Here is a 14694-nt window from a genome sequence, read left to right as displayed (position 1 = left end):
TTCACATTCTCATCGTTGGCAGTATTACACATATTCAAGCAACTAAAATGTTATTGGCATGCGTTGACAGATTGGTCAACATTGGTTTCATGCTGAAACTAAGGATCACTCCCTATTGGGGATATTTGTATAAACTGCAGTGTAGAACTGCTATGCCTGTACAATACAGTGCTTATAGCACCTAAGATATTAGTAGCTACACACTAATGGAAAAATCCCCAGTAGAGAGACATTCTACAAGGTACAGCCCACAACGCTGATGACATAAAGGGGCTCCTGTTGCAGTCAGGACAAAGAGCACATTATGTGTCCAATGTGGCAATATCATCCTTCACCACTTACACTGCTTTTTTTCTTTGGGGGGGGGGGGAAGCAAATGACAATTTGCTACTATTAGGGACTTCCCTTCCGGGACTGACCTTTCCCCACAATCCTAGACAACAGGATGTTGGCAAGGAGATTCAGAGACTTTTCTCTCACAAACATAGAGCTATCTCTCGAGGGAAAAGGTAGGTCTTCCTACTGAAGATGATGTTCTTTCCTACGAATTTAGCCAGGTTATAAGGATGAAAAATCGCCAGTTGCACATGCTCAGTTAGTATTTGCAGCTAAATTCCGCAGAGACAACTTCTGTACTATGTTTCATCCCCACCCACCTCCTGTGCACCTATCAACATGTGTCTGTACCTTACATCAGTCACTGAGCATGCTTCAGCCAAGAAGGACCTGAGCAGGATTTCCCCGCCATTTACTCCCTCTCTTGTTTTTGCCATACAACTGTAAAATTAATAATTGGAATATAAATACTGTACTTAACATTTCAGTGTACAGTATCTAGAACAATAGAAACAAGCCGTATGACATTTTAGTATGTATTGACTTCACTAGTTCCTTTTCTGTAGCCCCCCGGAAGACCTCTGCATATCCTCAGAGGTACACGTATTCCTGATCGAGAACCACTGTGCTAGATAGAGTGCAAACATAATAAATGGTGGCCCCTGCACCAAAACATATATGATCTTTATAAATGTATTGAGGCACTAAATATTTATACAATGGACGCTGCTTCATAGCAATACAGATATGAACAACTTCTGGTTAATGGGAATATTTTGCTGGGAACCAATTGTATAATTGCCTTTAATGTCAGACACTGGCACCAGCACGCCACCTATTGAGAATTTTTTTTGGAAGAAAGGGCCAGCCCATATGCAGATTTGCAAGGCTAAATCCAGGAAAGGAAGCCCTAGGACAAGCTTCCCTGAGCTGCAGTCCCACATACCTATCTCAGGCAAGTGCTGGCATGTTCTTGAGCTTCCTGCCAGCTGCATCCAGGGTTCACACAGAAAGTAAGAACTGAGGGGCCCACGTGCCCACCAAATAGGGGAGCACTTGCCAGAGTCCTGTTCTGCAGCCTGAACGGAGAGAGAGGGTGTAGGCATGACAGCAGTAGGAAAGGTGGGTGCCAGGCCCTGTGAAGCTGCATGATACTCCTCCCTTTTTCTGGTCTTCCCACAAACATGTTTGCAGGGCTGAATCCTGAGAAGTCACATCCCAGTGCCTCCTTCTCTGGATGCAGCCCCACAAACCTATCTTCCACTTCTTGGCAACTGCTGGAAAAAAGGCAACTTTTTACAGGCAACTGAGGAGCTGTAAATAAGCAGAAATTACTGTATTATAGTCCATTGGCCATTAAGTCAGGGCCAATACAGGGACTAGATTCTAGTTTCCCCAGTCCTTTGCTTTAGCCACTGCCCATGCAAGGCCTAATTTTTCCACTGCTTTGCACCTAATATGGGCACTTACACCTGGGAAAAGAGGAAGTAAATTGCTTCGAAATGACAAAAAAAAATAGTATTTTATACCCTCTTGGCACTATTGAACGTATGCAAAGCATAGAGAATCTGGTCTCCTGCCTTAACTAGCACTTGGTATATAATGAATAAGGCCCCAGTTCAGCAAGGTTTGTGAGCAAGAGGCTAAGTTCAAGCACTGGTCCTGTCATGAGTGCAGGGGACTGGAGCTGATGACGTTACAAGGTTCCTTCCAGTTCCATGATTCTGTGAAAGTAACCCTATTGAAGTAAATGGTTCTGCTCATCTCACTGAAGTTAGACATGGTCTTAAGTATGCTGTGGAATTGGGGTTTCAATCATGTGTCAGTGATCAACTGTGTGTGATCTCGGACAAGAGCGTGTGTGTCAGAGATTAGCATTCACTTCCCACTTCCTACTAGTCATTGGCCCAGGCAAGCTAATGATCCAACCAGTGGACCAAATATGGTGATGAACCCTGGTCATGTGCCCCAAGGAATCAATCATTGGGCATATGCCAAGATCATCTTGGACAAGTCACTTCAAAACTCTGTGCAGTTTCTACCTCTGTAGAATGGGAATCACTCTCACGGAGATCTTGCAAAGTACTCTGTAAGTGCTATATCATTATGTTGTTTTATCCAATACAATAAACCCTTGCTATTCATGAAGATACATTTCTGGCACCACTATGGCACCACTATGAATGGCAAAGTCTGCAAATACTGGTGACAGTGGCTCCTAGGCTCCAGTGGTGAGCTCCCCGTGATGAAAGCCTGACCACTGCTACCCTCTGGTAACGGTTCCCCACAAGGCTGCATCCCCGTCCCCCACGCTGGGGGATGCACTGCAATAAGAGGAACGTACTGAGAGACCTGTAAATACGCAAAATCGTGAATAGCGATTCTGAGAATCACAAAGGTCTCCTGTTGATAAACCACTATTGTTATATCTTAAAACAATCAGGAAAGAGTAAAATATATCAGCAATTATAATACAGCAATGCTTAATATAGCTTAATTATCCATACCTGATTCTTTATGTCCTAAAAGAATTTATTCTCCTCATAGTCTGAATGCAAATATCTGTTAAGATTCACTATAAATGTGACTCTACAATTACGTATTTAACATTTTAGCATTCCATTTCGCTCTCTTTCCTTTTATCTTTTAGAATCAGTTGATTTCTACATGAACATCAGGGAAAGTTCTTACGAGGATTTGCAGGAAGTCCAGAAAGGGAGTTTTATATCTCTCAGAATCATTTTTGTGTCCTTAAGTAGGACACAAGCATATACACTTTGAACAATACTCACCACAGAAAGAAAACAGCGGATGGTGGAATGCATGCACAGGATGCAGCCAGGAACAGACTATACAAGTGGGAGTTCTGTGCCAATTTTGTACACTACTCCTTTGACGTACATTTGGGCAGACCCGGCATTCAATGGAACTACGTCATTTACACCTGTTGAGATTGTCCCTAAATTTCATTTTGCCATACTTCCATAGTAATACCGCCCTCCAAAAAAAAGAGATTTTAAAATACTTTCCACATACAGTAGGTGTCATTTTGACTTTATTTAAGGAAAAATGGGGGGAAAAACAGTAATATCCATAATACACAGAAGACAAGTTAGATAGCACTGCAAACAAAAAAAGGCTGAGTGTTTACTTGTCACCAGTCTGCTTTGCAGCTCTAGAATTAGTAATTTTAATGCAGTTTGTCATTTGTATTATTGTTTAGCATCTTTATAATCAGCAGAATTTGGGGTTATAAGTCACAAAAAGTGTATTACTACTACTATGAAAAACTAAAAAAACCCCACAAAAATCACTTTCAAATAAACCATAAATATGTGATGCACATTAGTGTAACAAAACCATTTTTGTAAACATTTTCTCCAACATAACAGGTGCATAAGATAAAAATAAAACACTGCAGTCATACAGTTAGGGTTACTTTGACTTAAAGATACAGAAAGTTATTATTTATTAAAGCTTAAAACTAAACCTAGGAGCTTTTTTCCCCCTGCTCTTACAAAAGCACTGTTGACTGAGTCCAACGTTCTATATGTAGTGGTTCTGTAACACTGTTTTTACTTGTCGTTTGGCTACCTTGGCACTACTGTGCAGGCAGGTGCCGCCATCCAGCAGCTCCAGTGAATGAGTTTCCCCCTACAAGCATCAGAACGTTAACACCACATATCTTTAACCTAGGGAATCCCTGGAACATTCTTATCTACAGGAATTGTACTGATTTCCAAGGTAGTGTGTGAGCTGGGGAGAAGAACCAAATCCATTTTTAACCACACAGTGCTGTAAGAATTAAAACCATGTAGAATTGATCAGTGTTGGTTAACGATGCTACAGGGCCATCTTGTTATTACATCTATGTCTGTGATTATGTTGGGCTTCTGAGTCCCCTTAGTTCATTATAGAACAGAAAATTGATAGCTCTTCTGGCTGATTGTAACAGAGACTGAAAAAACCTGTCCCCACCCTTGACCTTCAGTGCTATCCAAAAGTCAAATGATTTAAAAAAATATTTCTAAGTACTCTGCCAGGAAATGTAAGGCTTTCTTGATATGTGTGTGGGTGAAGTGTACACCAGCTCCCCTTTCAAACTGTTTTGGATACTCAAAGGAAAATGTTCAGCAAAAACGCTGATCAGATTAGAAGAATGTACAGCAGTCAGGACTGATGCCAAAAGAAGGGTTTGTGGAGCAAAGCACTTGCCTAGTTGGTGCTGTTAAAGCAATCAAATGACCAGTCACTTGAACAATCAAGCCGTTTGATTAAAGAATGTTTAAAAAGCCCTACCTGTCATGCCATGAAAGTAAGGTAAGCACAGCAGAAGATAAAGCCAGTGAAACACTGAGAGCCTGTTCACTGAATGAACAGCTTAAGGCAGCTGTCAACAAAGTACCCCACCAAAAACAAAAAATAAAATAAAAATGGTTGAATCATGACACTGTGCATTATTACATCACCAACAGATTATATACTCAAGAATTCTCAAGTAATGAACGTGTAGCCATTAAACAAATTATTACTCTTGAGACATTTATTACAAATGTCAGAAACTTATTCATAAAATAAAACTGACTTTTTTTTTTAAAAAAGGGTGGGGAGGGCAGAGTTGGGATCTTACGTCTAAACACAAGTATATGCTGTTTTACGAATAAGCAGTATTAACTACATTCTTAAAATAGTTTTAGTGCATTGCATTCTTAGAAAAGAAAAACATCACCTCCCCAAAATGTTTCCTACAACATTTAATGGTTTATAGAACTAGACTAGTTATTGTTACCTGCTTGTTACTAAAACCCACGTGTTAGAAGAGTGAAACCTCCAAATTCACCCTCTTCCATTACTGATTAAATTGGTTTAAAAAAAAAAAGAGCCCAATTTTCAAAGTTAGCAATTACATTAGTCAGTGTCTCACTGCCATAAGGCTATTTTAACCATCTCATTGGATTACTCCCCTCTTCTGCTGAAACTTGCTACAGAATAACAGTCAAACCTTTCATCTGGTAGTTTTGGTATTAAGATTAAATTAGATATTCATGGTTTTTCCTCTAAAAATGTATAAACTAAACCACCTCTTTTATGCATTAAAAACAATGAGGTAGGCACAAAAAATAAACATATGTAGTTTGGAATTTTTTTTTTAATTCTGCAAGTGCAGACTGTGGTAAAACTGTTGTTGCACTTCTAGGTTTAAACAAAAATTAAACCTTAAACTGAGGCAGTGCTAATACTGTGAGACAACCCAAGTTCTGTCCTAACACAGAATCATTATAGAAAATGAACAAACATTTTATCATCTGCACATGTGTCAGGCAAAACCCGGTACACAGAAAAATGACAAAGCTCTTGGCCAGGGCCAAAACAAAAACCAAACAAAAAAACAAGAATTCCGCCCCTCCCCCCATCCCCACAAAAGAAGTTATCCTAGTCACTGTGTCATTCACATTTTATAAATATTAACTTCTGAAAACCTGCACCTTCCTCTTTGTCCACATATTGTCACATTACAAAAAAGAAATGTCAATTAAATACATTGTTAACATTACTAGATTAAATCTGCCCTCTGCTTCAGCAAGACTGACGCTCTCACCACCACTTGTCACCTTCTCTTGCCTGCCTTGTGTCAAATCAACAGCATATTCATGATAACCCTTTCTCTTTTCACACTAACAAAGTGAGCCATTCAAAGCCTAGAAATTCTGGAGCTGACAGGAGCGTGTGTGGGGGGGAGACCTGTTGCTTTCTAGTGTGATCCCAAATTTCAAAGACTTATAGCACCTGATGGTAATATCTTTACAGCACCAGCTGCACTGCAGCCTCAGTTTAAAAAAACAGAAAGAAACCCAACACTAGTGATGTCTGCACACACATTCACATGGAGTGCTTGCATCAGTGCAGGTCTGTACTCCAGTTACTAATAATTCCAAGTCATGAGAATCTCGAAGACTCTGGATGTCAGCAATCCCTTGTCAAATCACACCGTTTCTACCAACTCAGAAGAGAAGTCCTGCCTAGGGTCATGAAATAAACTTGACTGCTTCCACCAGACCGTACAGAGGCAAAGAAAACCTGTGAAGAAAGAGAAAACCATTTACAATGGTAGCCAGGTGTTCAGATTACCTTTCCTTACTAGGGATGTTAAATATCCACTAATTGACTAATCCAATAGTCAATGCATTTTGAATTGACTATTTGATTAGTTGATAGAGTGCCTCCGCCTTTGAAGTATAGCAACAGCCCTAGGGCTAGTCCCAGGGCTGTTACCACACTTTAAAGGCGAAAGCACCACGTGGAGCATGGGGTCAGCAGGGAAGTCCCTCACTGACCTCAGGCTCCCTATGGTGCTGCCACTTTGAAATACCACAGGGAGCCTGATGCCAGGCTCCTTGTGGCATTTCAAAGTGGCTGTGCTGTATGGAGCCTGGGGTCAGCAGAGGAGTCCCCAGCTGACCCCAGGCTCCACATGGTGCTGCTGCTTTGAAATACTTCCTCCTTTCCCCACCCCTTGCTGCCTCTTTCTGACAGAGACAGTGTGGAGGTTCAGGGGGAGGGGAGTGACTAGTTGACTAACCTGTCAACTATCTAATAAGCATTTGCTAATCAGATAGTCGACTAGTCCTTCACATCCCTATTGCTCACCAAAATCTGATGAGAAAGAAAGCAGAAATTTACATTAAACTTCAATGTTCAAAATATTTATAATCCAATTAAAGTACATGGTGTTAATGTAAGAATTTTTAAGCAAAAATAACCCCCTACCTTGTCATTACGCTCACATAAGAACTTGAGTCTCTGTGCCCTTTTGTGCATGAACACACCGTCCAAATGCCCAGTTTCCACTGATCTTATCTCGATAGCCTTTTCTCCCCAGCCCATAATCTGATTGGATCGAATGTATGCTTTAAAAACAAACAAAAAAAGCCATCATACATTGAAGTGTGACATTCAATAACTGAAAAATCTTTTTACCTTAAAGCTGGCCTGGAAAGCAAAATACCGTACCTTTTTATTTTTGATGATGTGAGGACATTGTCTCATTAAAATGCCTCCCAATTTAAAAATATTTTAATATAAAATACTTGACTGCCTAAGATCACAATAAGACTATCAGATTGCATATAAGTTTATTATCAATTAAGAAATCTCCCAAAATAATACCAGCTCAAATCCTGTTACAAATACAGGTTAGCAATTTAGTGGTTGCCTAGCAAAATACATCTATTTTCAGCAGGCTGCTAGGAAGCAACGGCACAATAAGTTCTTTTGTCTATCCCAGTACTCCAATCAAATGTTTTGGATTTCATTCTAAAAGAGAGTAGATAAAAACTACCAGGTGAATGCCATTCTCACAGGATACATACCAACTGATGTGGGCATCTCTCCCCACTGCAGAACCACATCTTTGGTGATCCTCCCATAGGTATTTACATAAACTCCTTCATCCTCATAGCAAACCAGCAGCTCCATCCCATCCGTGTTTGGGAGAATAATGATTGCATGTGGTTGGATGCTGCTTTGGATCTACAGAAGCAAAACAAAAGCAAAGATAATATTTCTCACATAATCTGCTCCAGTATACAGGGCAGGATACCTTTTGTTTAAAGCAGATTGTAAAAAGGAAGAAAACAGATGTCATCGGGGCCACAGTGAGATAAGGGGCCTTGGGAGACAGATATCAATAGCTAAGTCCCACCAAACTGTCACGTCCAGTTGTATTGTATGACCTGTATGTACTGTATGATTTTCAGGACTGACTTAGCTACACAGTAAGATGGCAATGCGAGTCTGGGTGTAGAACACTGGACTGGGACTCAGGTCATATTCCCAGTTCAGCTGTTCACATCCTGCGTCAGCTCTCTATGCTTATGCATCCATGCCCACCATTTCTCTGATTAGATTGTAAGCACTTTGGGACAGGTATGGTCTTTGATGGTGTGTTTGTGCAGCTCTTAGCACAAGGAGGACCTGGTTTTTGTTGGAGCTTCTAAGCAGCAAATAAAGGCAATATATTCAGATGAACTTTAAGACACGGAAAATATTTTTCAAGCTATTACCTAGCTTAGGTTTAATTATGGATGCCATTTTATCTCATTTCTGAAATTTAATTTTCCTCGCTGAACCAGCTGCTCCATAATTGCCTTTGCCTACTGCAATAAAATGATAATTAATTTTAGTTTTTAATAATTCTGGTCAATTAATTTTAGAGGCAGAAAATAAAAAATAAAATAAGTCATGTTTCTACTAAAGATTTGGAAGTGGATATGATTAATAATTCTAGAGTACATACATAAAAGAATTATGCAGTTTACATTTTTTTCCAAATTGATATGAAATAGCTTTAGCTATATATTCTATTTTTATCTTATTTTTATTCTCACTGTGCATTTTGGAGGACTTCCTGTTTGAAAAAGTCTTGAACACTTACCAACCTTTTAAGGCAGGAATGTATTGAAATGCTTTATTTTTAATTTTTTTAAGGGTTGTCCTGCAAAGAAATTCAAGAGTGCACATACCACAAAGCCCACAGTAGAATTTTCCACCCACATAGAACAGCCCTGAAACATAATCAATGACAGTAATGGATGTCTCCTCTTTTAGCCTTGTCCTGCTTAGGCTGTGAGAATGGACTCAGGGAGCTGCTGCCCTGCTCTGCCTCATCTCTCCACCCACCTGGTGGTGATCACGTCATTGTTTTACACACTTACCCCCCCCTTCTGTTCATCTGATTTCACTCCTTTCCACTTTAAAATGGATTTTAGAATCTTCCCTCCCAAAGATTTTGTCAATATACTCTCATATTTACACTTTGCCAACCTGTTTCCGTGTTTTGGTTTCGTTTAAACGTATAGTTTCTGATATAGGATGGTTTTATATCTTTTACACCAGTGGTTCTCCAACCAGGTATACATATACCCCTGGGGGCACCCAGAGGTCCTTTAGTAGGTACATCAACTCATCTAGAACAGCATTTTTTAATTTGGGGGCTGCAGCCAAGGAGTATGTGCGTCATGGAACTGGTTTAGCGGAGTTGAAAGTATAGGGCTGGCACTAAGGCAACATCTAGACTGCACTCTTAAAACGGAAATAAGCTATTTTGAAATACACTCAAAATAAGCTGTAGCACAAATTGCATAGCTTATTTTGAACTAAGGGTGCTGTGTAGCTGCACCCTGATTTTGAAAGCAAGTAATTTTTAAGTGAGGCTAAACTTGGGTCAAGTATCAGAGGGGTAGCCATGTTAGTCTGAATCTGCAAAAGCGACGAGGAGTCCTGTGGCACCTTATAGACTAACTGAAGTGTAGGAGCATAAGCTTTCGTGGGCAAAGACCCACTTCGTCAGATGCATCTGACGAAGTGGGTCTTTGCCCACGAAAGCTTATGCTCCTACACTTCAGTTAGTCTATAAGGTGCCACAGGACTCCTCGTCGCTAAACTTGGGGGTACACAAGACAAATCAGTATCCTGAAAGGGGTATAGTAGTGTGGAAAGGTAAAGACTCTGTTTTATACAACATCTGTTTTAACAAAATTTTGTTCTTTTCATTCTTGTTGTAAGACACATTACCTATTGCAAGGATTGAACTAGCAACCCCCAAGACCTTGGGCATGTCTGTTAAACTGATTTTGAGCATGCAGTAGGACTAGCATTAACAAAATATGTTTTGTACCTAGTATTTACTTTAAGTGTGAATGTTTTATAAAGAAAAAGACTTCAGGATTTTTAATTTGTGGGTTTAGGGATTTTTTTTTTCTTTTTTAAATCCAAGATGCTCTTATCTTTGAATTGACTCACAAATTGCAAGTGATGATTGCAATTTCAGAAGTTAGAAAAACATAGTGAAGCGAATAGATGACTTTTCTTTTTGGCTACTTTTGGTATGATTGTACTACAGCATTTGAAAACCTGTATAACTTTCAAATGAGAAGTAAAGGGGGGGGTAGGGAGAGAGACTAAGAAATAAAAATCCTATACTGAGCCACAATTCTTACATGTGTTGGCAGGTAAATATCATAGACTGATCCCGAGTCCACATCAACAGCATGGAAACCAGCACAGGAACCATAGATCACCTTCAGCCTCTGACCTTCCTCTACAGTTAGATCCACCAGCAATGGCTTATGTACCAATTCTCCAAATGACTGCAAGAGAGTAATTAAAAGGAGTTAGATCTATATACCTGCTAGCACACAACTCTGAGATGGGAGTCCTTAAAAACATGCTTCACACACATACACACAGGCAGTTTGCTCCTGCAAAGTCATTACACACAATTCAGCAGCATGGTTAAACACATGCCTCACTTTACAGATGTGAGGCATTCCACTGAGGGTAAGCCCCTGTTTTTGTGTGCTTTGCTGGACTGAGGCCAGAACAATCATGCCTGTGCAGGATTCTGCCATATTCCATTATGAACCTTAACAACTGTCCTGGACTAAAAAGCAAAAATAAAAACTCCTTTAATAGGTTTTCAGTTTATAAGGGACAATCTCATCTTCTGCGCAACAGATGTGTAGTGTGGGGCCCAGCCTCTTTGTGGCCCGAAGGGGAAAGGAATCACCTCCTGTGCCTAAGTAGGCAGAGCCGGGCCTGCCTTACTCCTCACATTGTAAGTGGGTAATCGGAGCAGGAAGTATAAAAAGCGGAGCCTCTGGTAGTGACAAGGGAGAGAGATGTGTCCTGCTCGCTCCAGCCTAGTGACTCTGAGATGCCCTCCCTGTCAGGGAACCTGTGTCTGCTGCAGACATGCCAGGACTGCACTGGCCACAGGCTGGAGGAGATGGAAAACGTCTTGTGGCCCCAGGTACACCTCAAAGAGTAGGAAGTAGCCCTGTAGCACTTCCTGAGGCCTGGACTCCCCACTGAACCTACCACTCCAGTGGAGTAGACTGGACCTAGGCTCCCCCTGCTACTCTAGCTCTGGGGTGTCAGCCTCCCCTCAACAGGCCAAGAAGCCTGTGCTTGTCAGTCACCCACTTGAGCTAGGGTGCTTGACTAGGGTTGCCAGATGGTTGAAACAAAAATACCGACACCCCCCCCCCCCCACCCACAAAAGGGGGAAAATTTTGTTGAAGGGGAGGAAAGGGGGAAACCAAAGTTGTTGAGCAAAAAAAAAATTAAAATAAAACAGCATGTCCCCCTTCCCCCTTTAAGAATGAGTACAGGGATAGGAACAGGGGAGCGGTTGAGCACTAAAACCCAGGGGAAAGCATTGCTTCCCCTAGGTCTTTTGTGCCAGCAGCCTTGGGGAACCAGGTAAGCATGGGGGCTGGGGGTGTTGGGAGCCAGGGAGGGTTCGGGGGGTGGGGGGAGGAGGCCGGGTGCTGAGTGTTTTGCCAGGTGCCTGGCATTTTTGCCTCCTTGCCGGGGGAAAATTCAGAAAATACTGGACATTTTAGGTGTCCGGTATTCTCTATTTTTTACCGGACAGGAGCCAAAAATACCAGACACCTGGCAACCCTATGCCTGACCCTCTGGATTTTTGCCTGGTCCTTGCACCAGGGGCCCAGAGCTAATTGACTATTTTGTTTGCTCTGCCCCTGACTAAAGGACTTGTAGCCATTGTCTCCTGGGTTTACTCTGTCCTGACTCAAGAGCCCAGAGCTTACAGACAGCTGGGTTCACTCTGGCCCTTGTGTAACAGGCCCAGAACCTACAGACTACAGTGTCTACTCTGGCCTCTGCCAAAAAGGTCCCAAGACCAAACACTAAAGTATTTTCCAAGACTCTGTTTTTAAAGGGACTGGGGCTACAGATGGTTGGCTGCTCAATCCCAGTTTAAGGCCAGAGCCCACTGGCCCTCAGAGATCATGTTTCTGCCTAAGGGCTGGAACCAAATGACTATCTGGGAACTCAGCCCTGTTAGATTCGTCGGAACACTAATGCTTACTGCTAATTCCACAGATACAAGCTGCAGTCCCAACTGTGTAGTGAGGTAGCATGGCCTGCGTTTGACCCAGAAAGGGAAGGACAACTACCATATGACTACAGTTTGGTAATGATACCAAATGACCAATTATAGTCTTTTAGCCTTCCTAAAAACAAGCGAGGTTAACATAATGTAGAGCCATTTGTTCACTTGCAGCAAGATTAGGATTTGGTTCAGTTTTCAGTCTCCTGATTTGTACATGGAGAAGACAAAATACACCCGTATAGTACCTCAAAAATGAATCGACCTAGAATCAAATCACGCTCTGGAGATTCACAACCTTAGTGAGTTTCTTCTACATCTTATGTGACCACAAACTAAATTACCCTTCAAGGGGAGAGAAAAACACAACAGGGCTTTAAATTTCATTCTCCTTAAGCGGGAATCACTGCCACAGCTTCGCAACTGATGCTCTTCTGCAGCTGCAACATGATGCTGTTGCCCTGAGCAATCTCCCTGTTAGGTTTTCCATTTATGATTTATGTTCAGAATTTTAATTTAGTTACACACACTGGCTCTTTCATCTAATAAACATCAAAATGCAATCCAGAATTAGTGACAGATTTACTAGAGAACACCTAACAGCGTAGCAACATTGTGGGTTGTGCAAAAAATTTTATAAAAGCAGCTCTGTAACTGCAAATACACATTAGAAAGCCCAAATACAATTAAAATATACTGTTACCTTAAACGCCATAAATTTGTGGTATGGCTTTGGTGCCCATGCATAGACTTCCACAGAACTCTTCAAAGCAATTACCAAGAATTTGATTCTTTCATATTTTACTGAAATCAAACAAGAAAATGAACTAAGCAGCGACTCCAAACTTTTAACTAGCATAAGAAACAAGAAACCTATGAAGTTGCTACAAAATTTAAACATTTATAGGTTCCAGTAAATACTGCAATAATACTCCTATTTCCAAGTATCTTAAGGTAGGATTAGAAATAATCATTTTTAGTCATCTGTTTCACAAAAATACTGAATCTCACCAGTAACTCAATGAATATCCATGTCAGGAATAGCCTTGCCAGTACATCACATGCTATTATTTACAAAACATAGATATATATTTTACATATAAAAAAGGAAAGGAGTTTGACCCAAAAGGTTAAAATTCGACACTTGCCAACAAGGACTTAACAAGACTTTGAACTTTCTCACCCATTACCAAGACAGTTTCCCCAATTATCACCTGTAATACCATTAACTCACAAACATCCCACTCTCCCTACCTTTAATATCAGCAATTCACAGACACTTACCTTCCTTCCTCCCCCCCCCCCACATCCCCCTTCTGTTCTGCAATGTGATTTGTCCTTTTCATATTTGTTCATTTTTTTAATTGTATCCTTTGGTATATATGGTTGTGACTACTTTCTTCCACTATTTGATCTGAGGAAGTGGGTCTGGCCCACGAAAGCTCATCATCTAATAAACCATCTTGTTAGTCTTTAAAGTGCTACATTGTCCTGCATTTTGCTTCATCAGAACTAATAGGCAGGCTTGCTTTCACAACATTGCTGGTTTTAATGCTTTGTGATTAAGCTGAAGTGTAAGGCGCCGGAGGAAGAAGACATGGTACTCAAATTAAGGAAGAAGATAAAAGTCAGTTTTAAAAGCAAAAGTAACAGTTTGCTAACTCTGCCTCCAAGATCTAAAAAGACTGCATTAGTAAGGGGCAAATTAAAGATGGGCAGTGAAGAGGGGGATAATCATCCTCCTGGAAAGGTAGGAAGAGGTGTGAAAAAAATTCCCAAAAAGTCTCAGGAAGAAGCTAACATTTCAAGTACTGGCCAACATCTGCTTTTCTTTCCTTAGAGTAAAGGTCCCCTGCCAGGACAAACTGTAAACAAATCTCCAAGTTGGTAAAAAGTCTGAATTTCTTTAAATGCTTTGAAAAAAAGTTGTCTAGGCAAATGTAGAACATTTTTCGTGGTTCAAATTTTTGAGTGGTATATTTTCCCCTAGAACAAGAAGCTGCAAAGCAGCCATAAAGATCCCATTTTTTCTGTATCACTTACATTCTTAAGTAGGAAAAAGCTGTGTCAGAAAAGGTAATATTTTCATCATGTAGCAAATCTGAATTGTCAAGCTTCTTCTACATTCAGGTACAAGACAAAAATTGGTCTTCTGGTAGAGCTCTGCTGGCAACTATTCTTTAGATGGTAAATATATGGGATGGGGAAGGACTCGGAGAAGTAGGAAGGGTCCATTCAACTAGAGCTGCAGGATCTCCATTTTTTAATTCCCCTTAAGTTTCCTCAATTTCTGTTTCTGCTAGCCTTTTCTATGGGAACAGTTGTGAACGGATCATGCGTAATTGGCTTGTATATGTTTCTAATTTCCACTTAGCCCAGAGAAAAAAAGGAGGTGAAAATTTCCTAAAGGAGTGAGAAATTATTTTCCCTTACATTTCACA

At 40.8% G+C, this 14694-nt stretch overlaps 1 protein-coding gene across 4 annotated transcripts in view; it reads right to left on the bottom strand.

Moving 5' to 3' along the window:
* Positions 1–3369: 3369 nt before the first annotated feature.
* The window catches only part of MAP4K4 (mitogen-activated protein kinase kinase kinase kinase 4), a 248345-nt gene continuing 237020 nt past the window's right edge, over positions 3370–14694 (bottom strand). For all 4 annotated transcript variants that reach the window (XM_075917256.1, XM_075917252.1, XM_075917268.1 and 1 more), the window contains 5 exons: positions 12957–13057; positions 10335–10484; positions 7707–7866; positions 7105–7244; positions 3370–6414 (listed from right to left, as the gene is read on the bottom strand). In XM_075917256.1, coding sequence (XP_075773371.1) covers positions 6331–6414; positions 7105–7244; positions 7707–7866; positions 10335–10484; positions 12957–13057 — 635 coding nt within the window. In that variant the 3' untranslated portion in view covers positions 3370–6330. The remainder of the gene's footprint in view (positions 6415–7104; positions 7245–7706; positions 7867–10334; positions 10485–12956; positions 13058–14694) is intronic.

This window comes from Pelodiscus sinensis, chromosome 1 (genome assembly GCF_049634645.1).
Source record: "Pelodiscus sinensis isolate JC-2024 chromosome 1, ASM4963464v1, whole genome shotgun sequence".
Classification (NCBI taxonomy): Eukaryota; Metazoa; Chordata; order Testudines; family Trionychidae; genus Pelodiscus; species Pelodiscus sinensis.
This window is presented reverse-complemented; position numbering and strand designations above follow the sequence as displayed.